The 24,897-nt window shown below is 42.8% G+C and overlaps 2 protein-coding genes across 2 annotated transcripts in view; one reads left to right on the top strand and one right to left on the bottom strand.

Annotated features, from left to right (window-relative positions):
• Positions 1 to 5,079: 5,079 nt before the first annotated feature.
• LOC127212833 (actin-like protein 9) lies at positions 5,080 to 6,327 on the top strand. Its single transcript, XM_051173022.1, has one exon. It carries the CDS (start codon positions 5,080 to 5,082, stop codon positions 6,325 to 6,327), a length of 1,248 nt encoding a protein of 415 aa, XP_051028979.1.
• A 16,067-nt stretch (positions 6,328 to 22,394) lies between these two features.
• The window catches only part of LOC127183684 (protection of telomeres protein 1-like), a 28,191-nt gene continuing 25,688 nt past the window's right edge, over positions 22,395 to 24,897 (bottom strand). Inside the window, exons 12-13 of the mRNA XM_051139771.1 lie at positions 23,985 to 24,090; positions 22,395 to 22,545 (exon numbers count right to left, since the gene is read on the bottom strand). Coding sequence (XP_050995728.1) covers positions 22,433 to 22,545; positions 23,985 to 24,090 — 219 coding nt within the window. The 3' untranslated portion in view covers positions 22,395 to 22,432. The remainder of the gene's footprint in view (positions 22,546 to 23,984; positions 24,091 to 24,897) is intronic.

Here is a 24,897-nt window from a genome sequence, read left to right as displayed (position 1 = left end):
GCTGGGCTTGTGGGCTGGAGAAGGGAGGGAGGCAGAGGATTTGGATATAAGGCTCTTACCTGGTTGTCTCTGGTGGCATCAGACAGTGATGTGGGATTACAGGCAAAGAAATGGGCTGTAAAATTTGCTTTCTGTTTAGTTGTGTACACCATTTATTTTAATCAGATTATTTGCTTTATTGGTGTCCAAATGTTTCTAGTTCTTTATATAGATATTATGCCCCTAATAGATGTGTAATTAGAAATAATCTTTAACCAATCTTCGGGTAATAAAGACTATCTGAATGATAGTCTTTATTTCCATACAGAAGCCTTTCAATTTCATGAATTCCTATTTATTCCTTGTTTGGCTTAGTGTCTGTGCTATAAGGGTCATGTTCAGAGAGTTTTTTCTCATGCCAATGAGTTCAAAAATATTCCCCACTTTCTCACTTTATTAGATTCAGAATTCTTGGCCTTATGTTGAGGTAATTGACCAATTTGAAGTTGAGATGTACACAATGGCAAATATGGATATTTGCCTTCATTAACATGTAGCCACCCAGCTTGATCTGTACAATTTGTTGAAGATTCTGTTGCTTTTTTTGGTGTGTGTTTATGGCTTCTTTGTAAAAGATCAGCTGTGTGGATACTGCTGAATCTGATTGCATTGATCAATCACTATGATTTTATTCCAAACCCACTCTGTTTTAGTGTTGTGTCTTTGTATTACAACTTGAGAGTGGGGGGTCTTAATACCTCCATCCGTTCTTTTATTGATCAGGATTGTTTAATGCATTGTTTTATGTTTCTATAGGAAGCTGAATATTAGACTTTCAAGTTCTGTGTACAATTGTGTCGGAGTTTTGATGGATATTGAGTGGAATCAGTCAATTGCTCTTGATAAGAGACACTATCACTATATTAATCCTACTGATCCATAATAATGGGAGGGTTTTCCATCTTCTGATACCTTCTTCAATTTCTTTTTCAATGTCTGAAATTTTTATTATACGAATCTTTTACTAGAGATACCACACTATTTCTTATTTGTTTTGTTTTCAATACATCCCAACCACAGTCCCCCCTACTCATGCCTCTCCTTTCCCCCAGATAGACTCTTTTTCTGTTTTCCTTCAGAAAGAAGCAGGACTCTTACTGATATCCACTGAACATGACATAACAAGACTCAATAATACTAGACTTGAAATCAAGGATGTGATACCTCTGGAAGTTCTTTCATTGTACTAGATTGTTTTAGATATTCTGGTTTTTTTTTTTTTTAATCATTTAATAGGAAGTTGAATATTTTCCTTTCAAGGTCTGTAAAGAATTGTTTGGAACTTTCATGGAGAAGGGTGTTGTGAAAAGTGTCCATTCCTCAATTTCTTTCTTAGTTCAATGTTCATTTGTTTATAGGAAGTCTGCTGTTTTTTTTTTGTATGTGTTAATTTTAGATCCTCCTACAATGTGTGTGTATCACTGTAGAAGACTCCTGGTGAAGTTTTCTTTTTTTCATTAATTTATTTATTTGTTCATTTTACTTCTGAATTGAAACACCAATCACTCCTCTCCTTCAAGTCCCACCTTCCCACCCATTTCCCCCATAACCCCCCTGAGGTACCAACCCACTCTGTTGTCAAACAGTTGGTTATTTTTGTTACTCTGAGGTAAGATAAAAATTTCAAAGTTGTTTTAATTTGCATTCCTCAAATTACTGGGGAGGCCATTATATTTTTAGATTTTTTTAAAGCCATTTTTCTTCTTTTGAAAATACTCTGCTCCAGGCCCAGGTCCATATGTGGTACAAATATGCTACATGGAATACCATTCAGCTATGAAGAAAAATGAAATCATGAACATTTCAGGTAAACAGATGGAATAAGGAAAGTACATATTGAGTTAAGTAACCCAGACCTGGAAAGATAAATAAGTCCCGTGTTCTCTCGTCTGAGATTCATATCTCCAAATTTTCAGGTGTGAGTAACCAAAGAAGTAACTAAAGAAGGCAGATAAGTTAAAAAAGGGATCAATAGCCAGGATAGGGACCTGGGGAAACATGGGAGAACGCAATAGCAGGGTAAAAGTGATCTATCTAAAGAAATGGCAAGGGGTCTTACTTAGGAAGGTTGAGGGAGATAAATACAGATGAAACAGGGAGAATGGTGAAATAATAATGAAGGGGTCTGAAAGTCATAAGGAGTCATACTATTAGCTGTTTTCCTAAATAAATATTTTTGAAACCTATGAAGGTCATGTTTAGTAAAGCTGGCAAGATGGCTTAGTGAGTAGTGTTTTACACTAAATTTGATGAATGATCTGGATTAGATCCCTGGGCCCCAGATGGTGGAATGAAAGAAATCAACTCCAACCAGTTGTCTTCTCCTCTGCACTTGCCATGTAGGCTCTCGTACAAAAAAAAAAAAAAAAAAAAAAAAAAGATGTAATCATTGTTTTTTTTTTTTAATGATAAAGTTAATTTAAACCCAGCAATACATTCGTGGTTCAACAAACGCAAATCAAAATGCAAAGTAGCACACAGAGTTAAGGAGAGAAATCACATGACCATCTCACTTGCTGCAGAAAAGGCCTTTGACAAAATTCGACATCCCTTCCTGTTGTTGGCAACAGAAGGCTGTAAAGTGGGAATAGAAGGTGCACAGATCAACAAATAAACACCGTGACAAACCTGTAGATGATGTGATGCTAACAGGGAGAATTTGACTGCGTCTTCTTGGGTAAATGATATGGCTCAGTGGATCAAATCACCTTTTAGTGGCGGCTGGCTCCCTGAGTTGGATCCGGGATTGCATGGCAGAAGAAGAGAATTGATTCACCTAAGCTATGAGTCCTGGCCTGTGGGAGTCCATCCTTACGCCTTTCAGCTATTACAGAATTTACACTTCCTTTTCCGCATACAAATATTTTCTCTACATGTATGTCCATGAGACAGTGATCAGAAGAGGGTGTCAGATCCCCCCGCCCCAAACTAGAGTTTTAAGGATAGTTACAAACTATCATTTGACAGGAACAGGAACTCAAGTGCTCTGCAAGAACTAGAGCTCTCAAGGGCTGAGCCACCTCAGTCACTACTACAATACTTAAAATTGCAGCAGAAATCTGTGTTCGAAAAAGAAAAAGTGTTTTTTAACTTACTGTGTTCTTTGTTCTTAGTGGCATTCGTAAAACAAACAAAACCCACCAGAATTCCTCTCTAAGGCACCGAATAAACACACAATACTGTGAGCGTAGTACAAAGCCTACAGCTGGGAAGGGCACATGTCCAAACAAGCCAGCACACTACCATTCTTTCCCTACGTGGATGTGTTGCGAGATTTCCTTATTAATATTTACATCTACAGCCACAGAGCACTGCAGCTCTCAGCCTGAGACAAAGAACCTCCTTTGTGTGTAGAGCAAAGGTGAATGCAGTGTCTCTTACCTGGTCAAAGTGCAGAGAAAATAAGTGATTGGTGAGTGCTCAGTCCTAAACAGGACAGCAACGCCCTCTTATCCCCATGCAACATTCAGGGAACACTGAAAAAGAGAGGACAAAAATCAAACATCTGGGGAATAAAAGAAGACTGTTGTGAAACACTGTCATCCAGATTATCATCACTGTAACCATGAATACACAATAACTATGCAAACATGAAGAAGCTTGGGCCCTCCAGCTTTCCACAATAGATAGAGGAAGTACCCATGAGGTCACATCTCCTCCTGAGGAAGTAATAAATTTTTAGTAATGAGTTGATGCTGGAGGAAATGGTGTCATTTTTTTTTTCACATATTGTGGAGCCACTAGCAGAATAGGTGTGCGTGTACACACATACACACACCAATAAACAAATGCAAAGGAAAAACCTTAAAGAAGGGAAGAAAAGACAAAAGGAAGGAAGTCAGCCAGTCAGTTTATGCTGTTAATCTTCTGATTTATGTTCTTGGGAGGCTGGACAAGGTACCCATAAAAGGACCGTGGGTTGGTCATATGAGACTGTGTGTGTTGGGTGAAAGAAGGGTTCTTTAATAAAGACACTGGGTCAGAGACTCTGCCTTCCTCTGAAAAGTGGGCACTTTGAGGATAGTCATGAAGAAATAAGGGCTCTGGGGCCGGGCAGTGGAACACTGCCCTCTGGCAAGACATGACCTTCCTCCCCAAGGATTTATAGACAGTTAACGGTTACTAAGGGACAGGGTCTCAGGCAGTTTCACCCCATCCTCCTAGGCAGTTAGCAGTTACTAAGGGTAGGAGCTCAGGAGGATATACCCCTTTCTAAGGCTGTGTGGATAGCTAAGAGCTGATGGAGGACACATTCACACACACACACACACACACACACACACACACACACACACACACACACATGCTGCTATTGATAGATCAGACTGAGATGAAGTGGCAAAACCTCCCACCTCCACAGGAGCAGACAGCCCTTTAATTACAACACTGAAGGGCAACAGCCTCTCCATGGGAACAGAAGCTATGCTCTGTGACAGGAGGCCTTGAGACTCTTTTTTTAGGGTTTGAAGTGTTAAGTGCCTATCAGGCTGGGGTCTGTTGGAAAGTGTACTGGTTTTGTTTCTTCCTCTGCAATTTCAGATAAGGATCATTCATACTGATGGGTATTCTTGAGCACTGCAGTCTGGGTTTCAGATAGAAACCATCTTCCTATGTAGGTATCCTTAAGCATGGGAAGCTTCTGCATCAGCATTTGCCAACTGGAGATATTTTTATACTTAATGTATAGTATTGTCTTGTGCCTGGAAATAACCCCTCACCAACACTCCTTTAAGTAACTCCAGTTAAACTCACTATTTGACCAAGCTAGACTTGAGTAGACTCTCTTATCTCTATATCTATGGTAAATAGACATTTCTCCCAGATAAAACTCATTCAAGAAGTTTCCCCTGCCTTACTTTAACTCATCTCAACCCACTACATGCCTACATTGTGAAGCAAAGGCAGGCATAGTGATGTCACAGACCACTGTTGCACCCTCTCTGTTTCTGGCCACCCTGGGCACGAATCAACCTTTTCTACTGGCACCCCAGAGAAAAGAGGTCCACCTGGTCAAGCAGCCTCACCAAGCCACCTGAAGCCATGGATGTCAATGGGCATCCAAAACCTCAGCCCTCCCCAGAGACTCCTGGGCCTCTTGCCCTGAACTCTAGCACACACCTGGAGAACGAGAGTCTAGAGCAAGATTCCCTCAGTATGGTGGGTGACGGGCTCCTGCCAAAAACGGGTGCTGTGGTTATTGACATGGGCACTGGCACCTGTAAGGTGGGTTTTGCAGGACAGTCCCACCCCACCTACACGGTGGCCACCATCTTGGGTTGCCAGCCCAAGAAACAGACCACCAAGGGCCGGTCAGAGCTGGAAACTTTTATTGGGGAGGCAGCGCGCTCCCGGCCAGAGCTAAGGTTGGTGAAGCCTATTCGCAACGGTATTGTGGTGGACTGGGAAGCTGCCGAACTAATATGGCAGCACATCCTAGAACATGGTCTCCGAGTATCCACCCAGGACCACCCTCTACTGTTTTCAGATCCCCCCTTCAGCCCTGCCACCAACCGAGAGAAGCTAGTGGAAGTGGCCTTTGAGTCTCTGCACTCCCCAGCCACATATGTGGCATCTCAATCCGTACTGTCAGCCTATGCCCACGGACGTGTTAATGCACTTGTTGTGGACACTGGCCATGGAGTCAGCTACACGGTGCCAGTTGTACAGGGCTACAACCTACCCCATGCCATCCAACGCTTGGACCTGGCCGGCAACCATCTTACTGCCTTCCTAGCAGAGATGATCCTGGGCTCTGGCTTCTTATTGCGACAGGAGGACCTGGACATGGTGGAGAACATCAAACATTGTCACTGCTATTTGGCCTCGGATTTTGAAAAGGAACAGGCCCGTCTGGATGAGGAGTGCAAGCAGACCCTGAAGCTGCCCGATGGACGGACTGTCACTCTGGGGAAGGAGTTATTCCAGTGCCCAGAGCTCCTATTCCATCCCCCAGAGATTCCGGGACTGTCGCCCATAGGCCTCCCGGCTATGGCTGAACAGAGCCTCCTCAAGGTGCCTCCGGAGCTGCGGACCCACGTGGCCCAGAACGTCCTCCTGTGCGGAGGCTCTTCACTCTTCACCGGGCTGGAGGGTCGCTTCAGGGCAGAGTTACTGCGTTCTCTGCCCCCTGAGGACCACGTGGTGGTGATGGCACAGCCCAACAGGAATTTCTCCGTGTGGATCGGGGGCTCCATTCTGGCTTCCTTACAGGCTTTCCAGTCTTGCTGGGTCCTGCGGGAACAGTATGAAGAAAGCGGACCCCAGGTCGTGTACCAAAAATTCTACTAATATGGGGAAAGGTGGGAAAGGCTAAGGGAAGTAAAGCTTTCATGCCAAGAAAATTCAATTCTGTTATCTTTCAGCTCTGTCTCATGCTTTAGGGTCCACCACCAACTTACTCTTCCAACACCAACCCCTTATCTTTAACCCATCATGCCTCTAATATTTTCTCGTCCAAACATCACTGACTTGAAACTACTCTAAAGTATACACGACTTTTCCTTCAGATACCCTAATTCGAATCCCTTTAATATACTTCTCTCATTAAAAAAAAAAAATAAAATAAAATAAAAACCCTAAAACCATGTTGAATTTTTAGTTCTGTGAATCCACCTTCTAGGTATCTTTAGCCTATCCACCATCCATGGCCTCCTCCTCAGGTTCGGTAAAACACACATTTCCAAGATAACCTCAGAATCTGACATACAGAGAAAGAGTTTATGGACTCATAAGTGGCCTTAAGTCATCCCCCTTGATATAATTCCTCAGCCCCTCCAAACCATTTCCCCCCCAAATCTTCATAAGATGTTCTACATCCCACACCCTAGAACTTTTGAAGGAATACTCCAACTCTACTCACCTTCCATAACTGAAACCTCACTTTTTGTCCTTTTGAACACACCCCTAATAGTCCTTTAGTCTTTTTTTCTTTGAAAATTTCATACATGTATACAAAATGTCTTTGTTTCACCTGTGTGTGCAAGTGCACTCATGCTTACACACAGACACACACACACAGTGCACACACACACACCGACACCACCCCATTTCCTCTTCAGTGCCCCTGTACCACACCTTTCTTCCAACCTCATGACTTCTTTTTGTAGCCTTCAGAGTCCACACAGTCAGTACTGGCCATGTGTGCATGAGTGTAGAGCCATCCACTGTCACACAGGCATTCCAACAGGGGATATTTCCCTGGAGAAAAATCACTCTCCCTGTCCAAAGCTACATGAGGCCCCTCTTCCATCTATGCTGAAATACTGAATGGCTTGGTCTTGCACACAACCACAGCTGCTGTGCATTCACAAATGCGGTGGTCCTGGTATGTCCTGAAGACTATTTTCTGGCAGTCCTCCCCAATTGCTGGTTTTTAAGATCTTTCTGGCCCCTCTTCTGCAAAGTTCCCTGAGTCATGTGAGGAACAGTATAATGTAGATGTCTCACCTAAGGCTGAGAACGCCACGTTTACTCGGTCTCTGCACTCTGCCCATCTGCAGGGTCTCTCTATTGATTGTCATTCATGGCACAGCAAATCTTCTCTGATGAGGGGCAAAAGCTGCCTAATCTACCAGCACTAGAAGACAGGAGGGGTGACAGTAGTGTGGGCCACACACTCTTGGCTAACCAAATACAGACCCTCCCCCTTGGTTTTCTCCAGACCCCACACATGAATACTAAATCTCCACCACCCTCAAAAGTCTTCCTTAAATGGCCTTCTAACAGATCCCCTCTCATCCAAAACTCATCCCTGAAACTATCTGCTTCCCATCATAGTATACCTCACCAGACCTCCCCCTCACATTTTTGTAATCAGATTCTCTTATAATTCATCTCCATAGACCCCCCCCAAAAGAATATCAGGACCCCAAACCTTAGGATGCTCCCTACTGCTCAAATCTGACACCATTGTTTCCACTAGAAAAAGTCCCACAATGGTCACCTTAGAAGTATGCTTTCTGACTCTGTTCCTCCCCTACTCTCACATGCCTCTAGACTCTCAGATTTGGGTCATATTCTGGGATTCAGGGGGTTTCCTTTGCTGATTCCATTAATAACAAGCCCTTTACTGTGGTTGTAATCTCCCAACTCCCTCCCCCTGATCCCACTCCAAAGACACTCTTCCAGGTCTTCCCCATGTTGAGCCCCCAAGACCCTCTTCTCTGGAATGTCTACATGTTTCCTGGAACTCACCCTGGGACCAATTCCCAGGTACCCTCTTATCATCCTAGACTAGGATAATAATGGTATCCAGGTTCCCAAGAACAATACATTAAATTATGACCCTTAGGCAGATGTTCCTAGAGAGACGCATCTGGACACTAGTTCCCTCCACCTGCCTCTAATGGACAGTTGTCCTAGCCAGTCCCAACCCCATTTCCTTTCATTCATTGAGAATTGCTAGTCATCTCTGTAGGTTGACACCCAGCCTATGACTTCAACATAGCCCCAGGGACTTTCTCTGCCCTAGGACCATGCGGTATCTCCAGCACATGTATGTCCTTGATTAGCCTGGAGTGGAAACCTAGCACTTCCCATGAAGCACCTGGAGGCCTATAGGACCTTCTGTGCCAAGTCTACAGTACATACTGTGGGACATCAGGACCCCAGCCAGAAATGGGGAACATGTGTGTCATTGGTTGTTACAATAAACAGATTTCCCTGGAGTTTATTCAAGCCTATTCCAGGCCTTCTTACTTCTCAGCTTAAAGTGACATTCTGTCATGGGCCACTCTCTAGATGCTCGCATATATATCTTGTGTCTCTGCCTACATCCCTGACAGCTTTTGTATTGTGCTGTGATTGTGTGTGCATGTGTATGTGTGGGGTACATGCACATATGTATACATGGATTACAGGAGGATATCCTTCTCCATTATTCTGTCTTTTGTTCCTTTGAGTCAGGGTCTCACTGAACCTGGAGCACGATTGGCAGCTAGCAAGTCGTAGTGACTCTTCCTGTCCCCCCATACACACCCACAGCACTGAGGTTGTAGACCAAACTTTTTATTGAATCCTGGTATTTTTGTTTTGTTTTTTATTTTTGCTTTTCTTTCCTAGACAGGATTGCTCTCTGTAGCCCTGGTTGTCCTAGAACTCACTCTTTAGCCTAGGCTAGCCTCAAACTTAGAGATCTGCCTCCTACTGGGCCCTGAGTGCTAGGATTAAAGGTGTGTGCCACCATGACCAGCTACACGGAGCATTTAACTTAGACCGCTACATCTACTGAGCAAGCACTCTTACTCACTGACCCACCTCCCTAAGTGCTGTGCCTTTTTTAAAGTGGGGGGTCTCGTATTGTCCGGGACACTCTGGAACTCCCGGCCTCAAGGGATCATTGTGTGTCAGCTTTTCACATACATGTGTACATAGTGTGCACCACGTCCAGATGCTCTTGATTTTGTCCCCCCCCCTTTTTTTAAAGATTTATTTGTTTTATGTATGAATGCTCTATCTACATGTACACCTGCATGCCAGAAGAGGGCATCAGATCCCAGTATAGATGGTTGAGAGCCACCATGTGGTTGCTGGCAATAGAACTCAGAACCTCTGGAACAGCAGACCAGACAGTGTTCTTAAAGCTGAGCCATCTCTCCAGCTCTTTTTTTTCTTTTCTAACTTACAAAAGGTTTTTCATAGATATAGTTTGATCACTATTTCCCCTCCCCACTCCTCCCAGATCATTCCCACCTTCCTACCAGTATATTCTCTTTCTCTTTCAAAAAACAACAACAAAAAAAAAAAAACAAAAAACCAACAACAACAAAATATCAGCATGACAAAAAAAACCCCTCCAAAATGAAACAAAAAGTGCACAAAAAGCTCCTTCCTAAAGATTTATCACTGTGTTTCCCTGAATCATTCTCTACCTAACATAAATCATAGAGAGATCACACATATTCATAGATACAGACATACAATTACACATACATCACACACACATACAGATATCACACACTCACACACAGCACACACACTCACACACAGCACACACTCACACACAGCACACACACTCACACACAGCACACACTCACACACAGCACACACTCACACACAGCACACACACTCACACACAGCGCACACTCACACACAGCACACACACTCACACACAGCACACACTCACACACAGCACACACTCACACACAGCACACACTCACACACAGCACACACACTCACACACAGCACACACTCACACACAGCACACACACTCACACACAGCACACACTCACACACAGCACACACACTCACACACAGCATACACTCACACACAGCACACACTCACACACAGCACACACTCAAACACAGCACACACACTCACACACAGCACACACACTCACACACAGCACACACACACACACAGCACACACTCACACACAGCACACACACACACAGCACACACACTCACACACAGCACACACACACAGCACACACACATACAGATATCACAAACTCACACACAGCACACACACATACAGATATCACAAACTCACACACAGCACACACACTCACACACAGCACACACTCACACACAGCACACACTCACACACAGCACACTCACACACAGCACACACTCACACACAGCACACTCACACACAGCACACACTCACACACAGCACACACACTCACACACAGCACACACACACAGCACACACACACACAGCGCACACTTTACATTTATACATATCAAACACACACACACACCAGATGCAAAAATACACACACAGATACTCTCAGACACACATCACACTCACACATACTCTCACACATCAGACACAACCGCAACAACATACTCAAACACAATCACACATATATCACACATTCTCACGCATCACACAGTCACATCATACACACACATATCACACATATACATCACACACTAACATCACACATATCACACACCACACACACAAAACACACATTTATACAAATCACATTCACACACATCACATACTCACACTTATATTCACACACATCGCACATACACACATCACACTGGATCACACTCATATCCCACACACCACATACAACACATATACTCACACATGTCACATTCACACACTCACACTCACACATGTCATACACCCATCACACACACACACACAGCACACACACTCACACACAGCACACACACTCACACACAGCACACACACACACACACACACACACACACGCAGATTTCACTTCTCCCATCCCTCCCCCCTCTCCCCACACTGGTTCTGCACTCCCACCAAGCTCCCTCCCTCCATCTCCTTCAGATGTCTATTTTATTTCCCTTCCTGAGTGAGATATAAGCACCATTCCTTGGGCTCTCCTTGTCACTTAGCTTCTTTGGGTCTGTGCATTGTAAGGTGGCTAGCCTGTACTTTACAGCTAATATCCATCCATTTATCAGTGAGTACATAGCATGCATGTCTTTCTGCACCTGGGTTACCTCACTCAGAATGATCTTTTCTAGTTCTTTCTATTTGCCTTCAAATTTCAAGATTTCCTTATTCTTAATAGCTGAGTAGTATTCCATTGTGTAAATGTACCTCAGTTTCTTTTTTTCCATTACTTGGCATAGAGACATCTAGGTTATTTCTAGTTTCTGGTTGTCAGGAATGAAGCTACTGCGAACATAGATGAGCAGGTGTCCTTGTTGTAGGGTGGAGCATCTTTTAGGTATATGCCCAGGAGTGGCATAGCTGTGTCTTGAGGTAGAACAATTCCCAGTTTTCTTAGAAACCACCAGGTTGATCTCCAAAGTTGTTGTACAAGTTTGCAATCTCACCAGTAATGGAGGAGTGTTCCCTTTGCTCCACATCCTCACCAGCAAGCAGCGTCACTTGAAGTTTTTGGTCTTAGCCATTCTGACAAGTAAGTGTAAGATGCAATCTCAGAGTCATTTTCATATGCATTTCCCTGATGATCATGAATGCTGAACATTTCTTTATGTGCTTCTCAGCCATTAGAGATTCCTCTGCTGAGAGTTATTTGCTTAGCTCTGTAACCCCCCTTTTTAATTGTTTTTGTTTTGTTTTGTTGGTGTTTAATTTCTTCTGTTCCTTATATATTTTAGATATTAGCCCTCTGTTGGATGTAGGATTGGTGAAGATCTTTTCCCATTCTGTAAGCTGCCATTTTGTTGTTAAAGATGTCTGTTGCTTTTACAGAAGCTTTTTAGTTTCATGAGGTCCCATTTATTAAACATTGATCTTACTGCCTAAGCTGTTGGTGTTCTGTTCAGGAAGTTGTCTCCTGTACCAATCATACTTAAGTATTTTAAGTTCTCATGATACTACTGGTGCTATGAAATAAAGGCAGAAGCGTAGACTTCACAGAAGGACATTGCATCCCTTTCCTGGAAAGGGGATCATGGGTTTCCGGTGGACATAGTAACTTGGTTTCTTTTCCTGTGTCTGCGATAAAATGCTCTCACAAAAGTAACTTAAGGAGAAAAAAGATTTATTTTGGCTGAAATCTCAAAGTGCTTGAAGCAGCTGGTCATGCCATCGCAATCAGGAGACTGGGATACAGGCCAGCTGCTGCTTAGCTTACTTTCTCCATTGTCTACAGTTCAGCATCCCCTGCAGGGAATGGCTCCGCCTATGTCAGTAATGTCATCAGGATCCTCCCCTACAGCGGTGCACAGAGGCCCCTCTCCACCTGACTCTAGGTTCTGTCAAGTTGAGGGTTAGCACTACCTGTTGCAGGATGGTTGTAGCTTGTTAGGTGGATGTGAGACTATATGAGGCCCTCGGTTTGCAGATGAAACCTGGCTTCAAAAGATACATCTGTTATTTGCCTGCAAATTTTAAAATGTCTTTGTTTTAGTTGCCGAGTAATATTCCACTGTATAAATATACCATATTTTCTTTATCCAGTCTTTGGTTGAGGGACATCTAGGTTGTTTCCAGTTTCTGATGATTACAAATAAAGCTGCCATGAACATAGTTGAGCAAGTGTCCTTGTGGTAGGGTGGAGAGTCTTTTGGGTATATGCCCAGGAGTGGTAGAGCTGGGTCTTGAGGTAGAAATATTCCTTCAAGAGGCCAATTTGAGAAGGTGTGGGTATGTGCTGTTGAACTTCAGTTAGTATGTTGGCTGGTTCGTGTTACCTAGATGTTAGGTCAAATACTAGATGTTTCTGTGGAGATATTTTTAGGAATGAGTAAGCTTAAGATCAATTTGACTGGGTGATACAAGATGATCACCCATAACACAGTGATCCTCACCTAATCAGGTGAGTGCTTTACCAGCAAGAGTCTCAGGTGCAGGCAGTGTTCACTGCTTCTTTACAAAGTCCTTAATAAAGTATTCAGGAAAGAGAAGGAGAAAAAAGGAGATGGAGAAAGTAGAGGCAAAGGAGAAAGGGTAAAGTAAGGGGGAAGAGGAGTGAAGGAGAGATAGCAAAGGATCTGTCCTACACCTGAAGACAAATATCTCCCTCCTCTTTATCCTCATCCTCCTCCTAATACTCCTCTTCCTCGTTTTTTCCTCCTTTCTTCCTCCTTTCGCTCCTCTTTGTCTTGTAGCCATCAACTATTTATAAATCTTCATGAAAGCTTGGGTTCCTTATGAATTCCTCCCACCTCTGTGACACCATGTCAAGCCTAAATTTTTGTAGGTCTTACATACAAGTAATCGTGGATGCTGAGTTGAGTACACTACCACATCATACCTGGAAGATAGTGTCCATTCCTTCCTCCTGCTTTTACATTGTTTCCTTACCCCCATAATGTTTCCACAACCTTGAAGAGGACAGAGCAAGAAATTGTCCTATTTAGGGAATCAATGGTCACTTATTCTCAATTCTTTACTATTTGTGAGTCTCTACAGTTACTGATGAAAAAAGTTTCTCTGAGCAAAGCTGACAGCAGCATTGACCTGTATACCCTGGTGGGAGTGTTCCTAAGTCCGTGGCTTCCCCTACAACCCTGGGAGAGGTAGTAGTAAAATTGTCATACCAGAGTTACAGAGAGAGAGATATGAAAGGCCAGCAGTTGAAACAAAGCAAGCCTGAGCCACCCTCCTTTATGTGGGGGACCTAGGCCTTAATCAGAGTTCATTGCCTTCCTCTCTCCTCCTCAGATCCATGAAAAAAGATGATGGTCTGGAAGCCTGGTAGGGAGAGGGTAGGACAAACCACTGAAAAGGAGTTCCAAGAAGCTGCAATGCTGTGGGGCAAGGGGAGACAAAGGCTATCTCCTTCCTTTCAAAGAGTCACATACCACGTCATGAAGACTTTAGGAGCAAGCCAGTGTCTTCTCAATTCCCCCTCTCTTTCATAGTCCATGGAGGCCTCAAACACCCATATATCCTGCCTACCCATCCGCACTGTGCTCTGGGACTCACGAGTTTAACTGGTGAGGTCCAATGCAAGGAAACCCTGACTCACAAATAAGGTGGCACCAGAGACAAGGCTCAGAAAGTGAAGGTGTTTTCTTGCTTCACAAGTCTGTGACCTGAGTTCAATCCCCAGGTCTCACATAAAGGTGGAAGGAGAGGTTTGACCCCACAGTGTCCTCTCCTCACCTCTACATGTGTGCCACAGCATGCCTGCAGCCCCCACAATAAAATAATAAAATGAAAGTGTATTATAAACAGAGGATTATAAACAGCAGAGATTGTCCACTAGCCTCCACATCCACATGACACAAGCATACACATACAATTATTTTAATAATAGAAAATAAGTTTCCAGATATAGTGATGCACACTTTTAACCCCAGCACTCAGGAGGCAGAGACAAGCGAATCTCTGAGTTTGAAGTCTGCCTGGTCCAGAAAGTTGGTTTCAGAAGAGCCAGATCTATAGAGAGAAACCCTGTCTCAAAAAACAAACAAACACAACAAAACAAAAACTAGAATGGAAGCAAGCCCCACAGGGACAATTCATGCATAGTAAACCTGGTTAGAAGCCCATGACTAACGAAGTGACAAAACCCGAAGTGAATCTACTACTATTGTTCTTCTGAGTGGTCATGGTGTCAAATGGCCTTCTGAAGGTCATTTATATCCATAGATTAGTGCTGCTCTCGGTCTGCCTGAGAGAAGCTTCTCTTTGCCATGGGAAGTGGTCAGTGCAATGACTGATCAAAGCACTGAGAAACAGTGACTGTTGAGTGCTAAGTCTTAAGATGGGACATCAATATCATCCCCCTCTAAATCCCAGGAAATTGTGCAAAGAGAACATGATCCATCTAAAAGCTGGAGGGAGGGGAAGAGTGTTGTGAGATGTCTTCAGCACATGACATGAATGTTGCACTCAGGAACTCTCAGCAGCTGTGGTGACCTGCAGGAGACTGGGCCCATCAACATTCCACCCATGAATGAGGAGAGGAGGCTCACAGACCCCCACCTCTCCTGAGAATCTGCTGACAGCTAACTGCTGCTGGGGGGGTGGTGGTGGAGAGTCCTTTTCTTCAGTGGCATAGCCACTGGCTAGTTACCCTTGTGCCTGTAAATGACCTTTCACCCATGCTAGTGAAAGCAACTCTAATTGCACTCAGTATGCCACAGACAAACAAAGGCAAGAAAGTAGGACATGAATTTGTTGAGAAGAAAAGGTTCAGTGGCCATGGGAGTGGGATAACAGAGGGGAACAAAAAGAGTACAAATGAATAAATGAATGAATGACACTATTTGCAAAAGAGCCCTTTCTGTTTTCATTTATTTATTTATTTATTTTTGATTTTTCAAGACAGAGTTTCTCTGTGTGATAGACCTGGCTGTCTTAGACTCATTTTGTAGACCATGCTGGCTTTGAACACACAAAGATCCATCTGCCTCTGCCTCCCACCTGCTAGGATTAAAGACATGCACCACCATGCCCGGCACCATAAGGAATCTTTCTGACAACAAGGCATCAGAGACAAATTCTGAATATTGGAAACAGTCAAAGACTAGGGGAAAGCATTGCAGGCAGCAGGAAAAAGCAAGTGGGAAGACAAGAAGCAGAAAAGGACTTTAGGGAACAGGAAGCCAAACAGTGATTAGGACCCACTGCAGTCATGTGATATGAGTGTTATAAATGAGCCTCTGTTTCCCCCAATTGTTCAAGAGAATCTCAATAAGGAAGGCTTCGTCCAAAAAATGCCAGGGTAAGGTGAAGAGAGAGAGCTTAGTTAGAGTGCTTGCTGCCCACATATGCCTGTAATCCCAGCACTGCGGTGGGCTGAAACAGAAGGATGGCTGGCGCTTTTTCTGGCTATGAGACGAGCTCTAGCTTTGGTCAGAAGCCCTGTATCAATAAGGTGGAAAGTAATAGAGAATACTGTAAAAGACCCCCTTTGGCCACCATGAGCATGCATAAGTATACACATCTGCAGCCCTGTCTGTACTGCAAAGTCAAATTTTGACTAATGTCTACCCCAGATCCTTGCTTTGCTCACTGTAATAAGTATACAGATCACCTAGATCTTTATTCAAAAGCAAATTCTGGGCCAACTATGGTGGCACAGGCCTGTATTTTCAGTACTCAGTGGATTGAGGAAGGAGGATATGAAATTCAAAGTCATGCTTGGCTACACAGCAAGCTGGAGCATGCATGTATATGCATATACATGCTGAAGGTCAGAAGATAACCTAAATTGCCTTTCCTTTGGCACCTCTCACCTTTTATTTGAGACAGGTTTGGAACTGGGCCATTAGGTTAAGTTGTCTGGCTAGTGAGCTCCATGTATTTGTCTGTCTCCACTTCCCATCTCCCCATCACAGCATGCACCAGCACATTGGCTCTTTGCATGAGCTGTGAGGATCCAACTTCAAGTCTTCACATTTATGAGACAAGCTCTTTTCCTGACCTCTCCACAGATTAGAAAGCAAATTCTGATTAAACAACCATGGAAGGGTTTCCTGAGTGATGGTGATTTGGCAGCCTGAGGATTCCAATGTGAGAGAGGAGAAGCCAGATGAGGGTTGAGGAGATGACTCAGGGGGCAAAGGGCTTACTGCACAAGCATGAAGACCTGAGTTCTGATCCCCAGCAGCAGGTAAATACCGGATAGGTGTGGCAGCCTGCCTGTAATCCTGACTCCTGGCAAGTGGAGACAAGGAATTCCAGAGCAAGCTGAATAGCTAGACTGACTGAATCAGAGAACTGTACATTTAAGTGAGAGAGCTAGTTCCAGAATATAACGTGGAGACTGATCAAGGAATACATCAGACTTCAATCTCTAGTCTTTACACAAACACACACGCACACACACACACATTCAGACACATGAAAACAGATACACACGCCCAAATTCAGTTGTGTTCAGCCACGGTATGTCTGAGAAACCTTATAGACAAAATGGAGGGATGTGGTCACATCTGCGTCTTCCACAAGCTCCACAGCTAGCCCTGCAAGCTACCAGCAGAAGCAGGTAGACATTTCTATGCTGTCTTGATTGAACATATATAAACTGGATACATTGGCAGCAAAAAGGGAATTTTAGGCATAAGTATCTGAAAAACTCTTGTGACATGGAAGGATGGATGGAAGAGATAAAGTAACACACAGCCACACGATGTCCTAAAATTATTCCCTAAAGGGATCATGAAACTAACACTGTACCAAGAGTTACATGGGTACCTTAAAGTGATCATCCACATATCTTGAAAAGGTTCTGGACACAGATACGAGATTCTTCTTTCCGCAAACTCTTAGTCTAGTTGGCCAACTTGCAGCGCTTTTCTCGGCACCATAGAAGGAGCACAAAAAGAGAATGAATGAGTGGTTTCTATTCAGTTCTAGATACACCATATATAAACAGCATTGTTAAAAAGAAAAAAAAAATGAAAAGGAAAGACATGGGTAGGGGAGTCATTTTGAAATGAGAGGGCATGTCTCCAAAACAGAGATTTAGGAAATGTAAGACCTTTCTACACAGCAAGGACAACAACAAGAGTTAACATTTGGATGTTAAGTGAGTAAAAACTATGCCAGCTGGTAGACGGCTAGACTAACCAAACCAGACAGCCGAGCTTGAGTTATATGTACAATGACTGAGGTTTGGTTCTTAGATCATCCAAAGTAAGGGTGGCAGTGTTTACTTTGTAGTGGAGGAAACAGAGTCTACCAAGAACTCTCCAAGCAGAGTGTGGGGAAAGAGATGGAGGTCTGAATTGTAAATTTATTAGACACAGGGTTGAGCTCAAAAGAAGGAATCACTGAAGTAAATTTAAAGGCAGTGAGCTCTCCACACCCAGAAGTATGCAAGTAGAAACCAATAACCACTCACCTATAGACTCTAGGAGCCTCTCCCATGTGGAACTATTCTGATCTTCAGATTTTATGGATCTAAGAGAGTTGCTAAATAGTACTTTACCCAGCCCCACTCCATCTGTTCCAGTGACAGGCATTGGCTGACTCTGACTACTTATTCCAGGAAGACGTCCTTCCAGCCTTTCTAGGCAAGTTGACCAGGGTACTTGCAAGAGGGAGTGGGGATTGAGGGGACAGAGGCATGAAGAATGGAGCCAAGACAAGTCTTGATCAAGGCTCAATTTTATTTAAGCCAGCACAGCTTATATAGGAAAACACCACAAGCTCTTGCACAGTCACACTTCCCTTCTAGACCCAGGGTAAGGCTGAAATGAATACATTCCTCTGAGTAGCTCTCTGTCCAAACGCCCTTGTTCCTTGAACCTGTGTAAACAACTCAAAGGTCACGGCATGGAAAATGCAGCTTAAGCACAGGGATTTCTTCTAGTAAAGGCCAACCTCAAAGGTCACAGCATGCGTCTTAAGCACAATGATTTCTTCTGGCATGGCTCTCCACATGTCACCCTCTGTTTTTTTAAGAAGTGCCTCTCTTAGGTTTGTGAAGTAAAAACTCTTCTTAACTGTCATCAAGGTCCTGGATACATTTCTCACAGGCCTCTGCCTTAGGTTGATAGGGATTTAGAGTCACTCTTGGCTGTCTTTGACTGCCTTCATGTCACCCAGGGTTAGGGGAGTGCTTGTATCAGGTGAGGCATGAACTGTGTCAGGCAAGGAAGGCACGCACAGGTGGTAATTTCAAGCCCTGCCATTCCCGCCAAGGATAATCACAGAATACTGCTAATTCCAAAAAGAAGACGTTTAATGTGACTCCAATTAAATCTAGTCGCCTTATACTCATAAGGAGTAATGCAAACCCAAGGAAATCCAGCATGACATCGTAACCTGCTCAATTGTCTCAAACCATTAACCTTTTTCTAAAGTGCTTGAGACATTTTATTTAAGGCATTAACATAATTAGCAGTCTGTACAGTTTGAGTCAAAGCAATAGCAGAAACAGTAGTAGATGCAAGAAGTGTAATCAAGACAGCGATACCAGCCACTCTCTCGGTTCCCACTAACCCTATAGGTTCCTCAGATACTTGTAACCCCTTATCTGGAATACCAGCTAGTGGAAACATAACAAAGGGTAGTTGCTTAAGAACCATTACTACGGGTCCCACGCCTTTCGATATGCAATTGCTCAAATTATATTTTGGGCAGGTGACACCATAACTTCCATTATTGGAATAAGTAAGAACAGAGATTTTACCACTCAACAGAACATAAGGAGCATAAACACAAGCCATCACAGACCCATTTTTCCAGAGCAGAGAATCTTTTTTTCTGGCTGTCCAGCCACGTCCCCCATGGCTGCTCCAAGCTTCCAAACATAAGACTGGTAATTTCCTTTTTCAGTTCTCCACAGTCCTGCAGATAAAGCTGACTCCAACCATGAGGGTGGAAAAGGACTTGTACTGGAATAACCACTGGTGCTTGCAGCACTCCTATATGAGGCTTCAGGAGGGAAGTATTCCAGAGGAGTCTCTGCGAAGCACCGTTTCCAAGGTATAGTCAGGCCAGTACATTCCCAAGGTACACAAGGGGGTTGCCTCATGGGTACACCAAGACCTCTACATTATCCCAGGAAACAGGTTGAAGAAAATGAGGATTGGGAATCCATGTCCGATAAACCTTCATCTCCGACTCTGTGATCTTCAGCAGGCTCATCCATGCCAGCAACCCCTTGACACACAAGCCTTTCGGGTAGCCAGCGTGCAGCATCATGTTCTGGGAGAAAACACAAGACATAGCCTCAACCCCACATTGGGGCCATTCCACTCTCCACTTAAAGGATCCTTCCATGTCACTCTAGCAAAAGATGACTGAGTATTAGTAGGCCAGAACCAATCAGCTGCAGAATTCCCCTTGGCATCAAGCCATAAAATATTTAAAATAAAGAGAATATTGACTCAAAGCATGTTTAGATGACTGAGGACACAGCTCCCTCTTCTTTACTTTTTGTAAATAGGTTTTTATGGTAGAGTGAGCTCGCTTCACCATTCCTTGTCCTTGAGGATTATAAGGAATACCTGTAATATGCTTTATAGGGGAAGACTCACAAAACTTTTGAAAAGCTTTGCTAACATACCCTGAACCATTATCTGTCTTAATAGCCTTAGGCACACCAATGTGAGAAAAGGCAGACAAACAATTGGAAATAACGTTTTGGTATTGTTTGGCTGTTCCATCACTGTGCTTCAAGATGCTTCAAGAGAGAACTGCTCCAAGTGAAGGCTTCGAGGCTCCAGCTCTGGCTGTTGTTCCAGGTTCCAGCAGCAACTTTGGTGGAATTACTGGTCGGCTGAAATTCTGCTGACTACACCAGGAGAATTGCTCCCAGGAACTGAATTCAACAAGGTCTACATGTCCTGTTGCCCTAAATCTCCTTTCTCTATCTAGGCTAGGTGGGTTGGAAGGGAGGTATAAGCATTTAAAGAACCCCAAATAAAGTAGGCTGCAAAAGTTGGAGCCTACAAGTAGTCAACACAAGACTCTAGCCCATAGAAACACATAAATGTACTACAGTCATTTTTGCAAAAGGCTTCAAATTTCTCATTAATTGGTTGTTCTCAGGTTTAAATGTGTGTGAAGAGTTGAGCACAGCACCCTGGTATGCAGAGAGATTCAACCATCTGGTCTATAAGCATTCTTGACAAGTTACTGCAATAAAATATTTATAAAGAAGAAACATTTAATTTTGGCCCATGGTCTCAGAATTTCCAGTCCAGGGTCACATGGCCTTGTTTTGGGCCTGTGTCTCCATAGTGCATTATGGTAACAGAAAGCAGAGGAGACCCATTTGCCTCATGGCAGCAGGAAGCAGAGTGAGACATGAGGCAGTAAGGCTCCCAAAACTCCTTTCCCAGGTACCCAGAAACTAACTGCCTTCCTTGGCCCCCAAACCTTAAGGTTCTCACAACCTGTAATCATGCCATGGGCGGGTCACCATGCCTTCAATTCACCGTTATTTAGGGATATTCAAGATTCAAACTGTAGTGCCCAACTTCATCATGTTATTTGACCACCAATGAAATTGTAGAAATGTGTGCATTTATTTATATACTTATTTTAAGTTGCACATATCTGCTCTCTCTCAGTTATTAGAAAGTGAACAAATGTATATATGTACATATGTGATATGTTGGTGGAAAAGTGATTTTAAACCTGCTAAATACTGTTGAGTAAAAAAGCGTACTATTCTACTAAGCTGACATTCAATACTTGTCATAAAGGAATATTTTTACATAAGGCTGTTGAAAAAGCTGGAGCAGAAAAATCATAAACCTCACTACTTCATTAGCTGGGTTGTGAAGGAATAACTTCTAGCATTTATAGAGAGAAGTGGACATCAAATACACCACCTGGTTCAAAGCCATAGAACCATCCTAAGGTGGGCAGCATAAGCAGCAAACAAAATGGTTCTGCCACACCTCTTTAAGTACTCATTTTACTACACTGTGACTCACTCAGACAAACATTTGTTCAATGAGAACTCAGTTAACCAGATTCCCATTGTGTAAACACCCAGGAAGATTTCTTTCCTCAGTACTGACTAAGCAATTCTTCTGTTAAAAATTCAAGTAAAATGAGACAGATTAAAATAAAAGTGCCACCACTGATTTTTATAAGTGACAGCCAAGAATAGATAGTGTATTTATTTACACCCACATTAACATCAACTGTTGGTATAAAAAGTCAGGACATGAAAATAAGCCCAACTAGGGATGGTGGATAGACAGTACAGAAGCAAGCATCTCATGTGTAGAAAACGGACTTCCAGTGTCCGGTAAGAACACAGATCCCAAGAAGGAATTGAAGGAAGACATTAAAACAGTTTTCCCACACAAAATATGGCTTTATTTTGTAACTCCAGTTGTCACTTTGTGCACGTTGAGCAACAAGGCATTTTAACTTAGTCACAAGAAGGTATAAGTAACAATACAATGCCTTTTTGTATAAAAAATTTAAAGGTATAGTAAAACTGGGAACGGTACTTCAAAAACAGAGACATGCTTTCTGTGAATCAGTCATAGCCTTTTGCAAGACTATGAACCCCTCAAAACACACACACACACACACACACACACACACTGTACCAAGCAGCACTAGATGATGTCTTCTGCAACCTTGGTGTCAAATATCTGGTAACATATCCGATGCTCCGTTCCATTTACAACGTTGTAGGACTTGATGAGGCATTCCAGCCATGGGTATGCATCTACAGACCAAGAAGGCATCGCATTCAGCCATTATACCAAGCATAGAACTAGTAATGCTGACCAATTAGATTTTTTTCCCAACCTCACATAAGAGAGATTACAAATTTATAAAACACTTGACAGAATTTTTGCTCTTCTTCTTGGGCTGACTGACTGCTTAGGGCCCTCCCCTGTGTTTTCCTTAATTGACTAGAAAGAGCAGGAACCTGAACTTGAGATCACATCAGCAGGAGCCTTTATGTGACCTATCCAGGTGACAGCAATAATGCCAACCATGGTATTTGTCAAGAACTAGGGCAGGCTCATTTCTAACACCAACAGAAGATCCCAGTAGGTCTGCAAGACACCTGGTATGTCACTCAAGCTCATTGAGGGCAAAGAAGCTCCTGTGCATGGCTGGTGTAACTATACATTGTACTATATATGTGTATGTGTGCATGTGTATATCCAACTATATATTATATTTATAAAATAATATTATTTTTGATATATAATGTTACATGTATAATATAACATATTACATATTATGTAAAGAAATATCACCGTAGTATATATTATATATTTTTAACAATATAAATTATATCCACATATTAATTTATGTGTATATTTCAAAAGTTACCAAGCCTAGAGACTTTTATTTCTGGAAATCTATGCATGGTAAGTGCAATAGCCAAAACAAATTAAAACTGAAAACAAATGAATGTATCTGAATTAATCTTTGCTCCAGATGAGAAAAATTTCTCATCTCTGAAGAACTGATGTTGCAGTGCAGAGGAGCCCCACTGTTGAGGAAGAGACCCTGATCACGAGCAGCCGCTAACAGTCCCATCAGCGACAGAGAAGCAGGCGCAGGTGAGATGAGTCACCGAGAATCATTGCTAGAAGAATCAAACTTCTTAACATAATTTAGGTCTGCAGCTTCCAGTGGAAAAGAACTGCTGGCCAGAGAAAGACCTGGAGGCAGTGGCTATAACGGGCATAAATCAGTGGATGAGCCAATGTTTGTGCAAAAATGGCTAAAGTTCATCACTATTTCAAAATATATACAAAAAAATTCTGAAGCTCATTAACACAAGAAGAAATCCACTGAGTCAGATTCAGTGAACACAGCTTATTTGAGGACATGCGTTTTGTGCAAAGCGCATTTGTCTGGTAGAATTGCAGCCTCAATGTCTCTAGGCTCTATGTGCAAACTCAGTCAAAAGTGCTGTGACCAAAACTACCATGCTTTAAGTTTATTTCATAATATTTTACAGCTCCTTCATTTATATTTATTTTACCTCTGCTGCTACTACTTCATCAAGACACGGATAGGTACTGGTCAGACTTAGTAACTCCCATGGACTCAGTTGGCTTCCGTCCATCCAGTCCATGGAGTACATACACTCTGGGGGCTTTGTCCGGAAAGAGAAAGAAGCACCTTTGAAATACTCCCTACCAATTTTTGTTCCTGGAGGACAAATCGCATTCATGATCCTTTCCAGATTCCTCTGAAGGTCATCATCAGTGAGGATATCTGATGCTGGGATCTGGAAAAATTTCTCCTAAAAATGTTGACCAACGAAGGAAATACTCATTATGTGAAAATCTTTAATGTACAGAATCTCAGTAAAAAAAATTAAAAAATTGCTAACATGACCTACCCTACATCAGTTTATTGAAGTTGTAGAATTTATAAGCTGGAATACTGGTCTAAGCTAAAACCCTGTCCCTCACTTTAATTCTAAAAGAGCTTGGAGATTTACACACACATAGCAAGAGCACGTAGCAAGGCTGATGAAACTTGTATACCCAGGAAAATAAGTCTAGTGTTAAGTATGAAAGAATATAACACGAAAGTAAAGAAAATTTATTTCATTTCTCTCCCCTTGTATTTTATAATTTTAGAGAAGAGATTTTTATTGGCCTGCTAGCTCTCTATTATCAACATATACACTGCACATAGCACCTGCCCAGTAAATGATCATTTAATAAGTGACTAGATAAACTGTCCAGACCAGGGAAAAAAAATCATTTAACCTTAACTTGGGCTGTTTTCCAATTTATTTAAGTTAAATAAATAAATAAATAAAGACCAAACCCTAAAACCTGTCTCACCCTAGCAGAATGGCGGTCTTCCTCTTTAGCCTTTTTTTAGGATGCCATTCCTTGTGAGGGCCAGTGACTTGACTGTTTGCTGGAGCTATGGGTCACTCTGGAAAGTGTAACGATGTCCTCTGAGCTTGGGAAATTTAGGGTAGTTAGCATGAGCTTGACCTCAGGAGGAGAGCAATCGGCTACATGGAATACCTTATGACAACTTATGTGATGAAAGTGCATCCTGGCCTAGGTCAGTGGTTCCCAACTTATGG

Source organism: Acomys russatus, chromosome 31, assembly GCF_903995435.1.
Source record: "Acomys russatus chromosome 31, mAcoRus1.1, whole genome shotgun sequence".
NCBI classification, from domain to species: domain Eukaryota; kingdom Metazoa; phylum Chordata; class Mammalia; order Rodentia; family Muridae; genus Acomys; species Acomys russatus.
Note: the sequence above shows the minus strand (reverse complement) of the source record. Positions and strands in the feature narration are given on the sequence as shown.

Coding starts and splice junctions, on each gene's coding strand:
- LOC127212833 (XM_051173022.1), top strand. CDS start 5,080: ATGGATGTCAATGGGCATCCAAAACCTCAGCCCTCCCCAGAGACTCCT.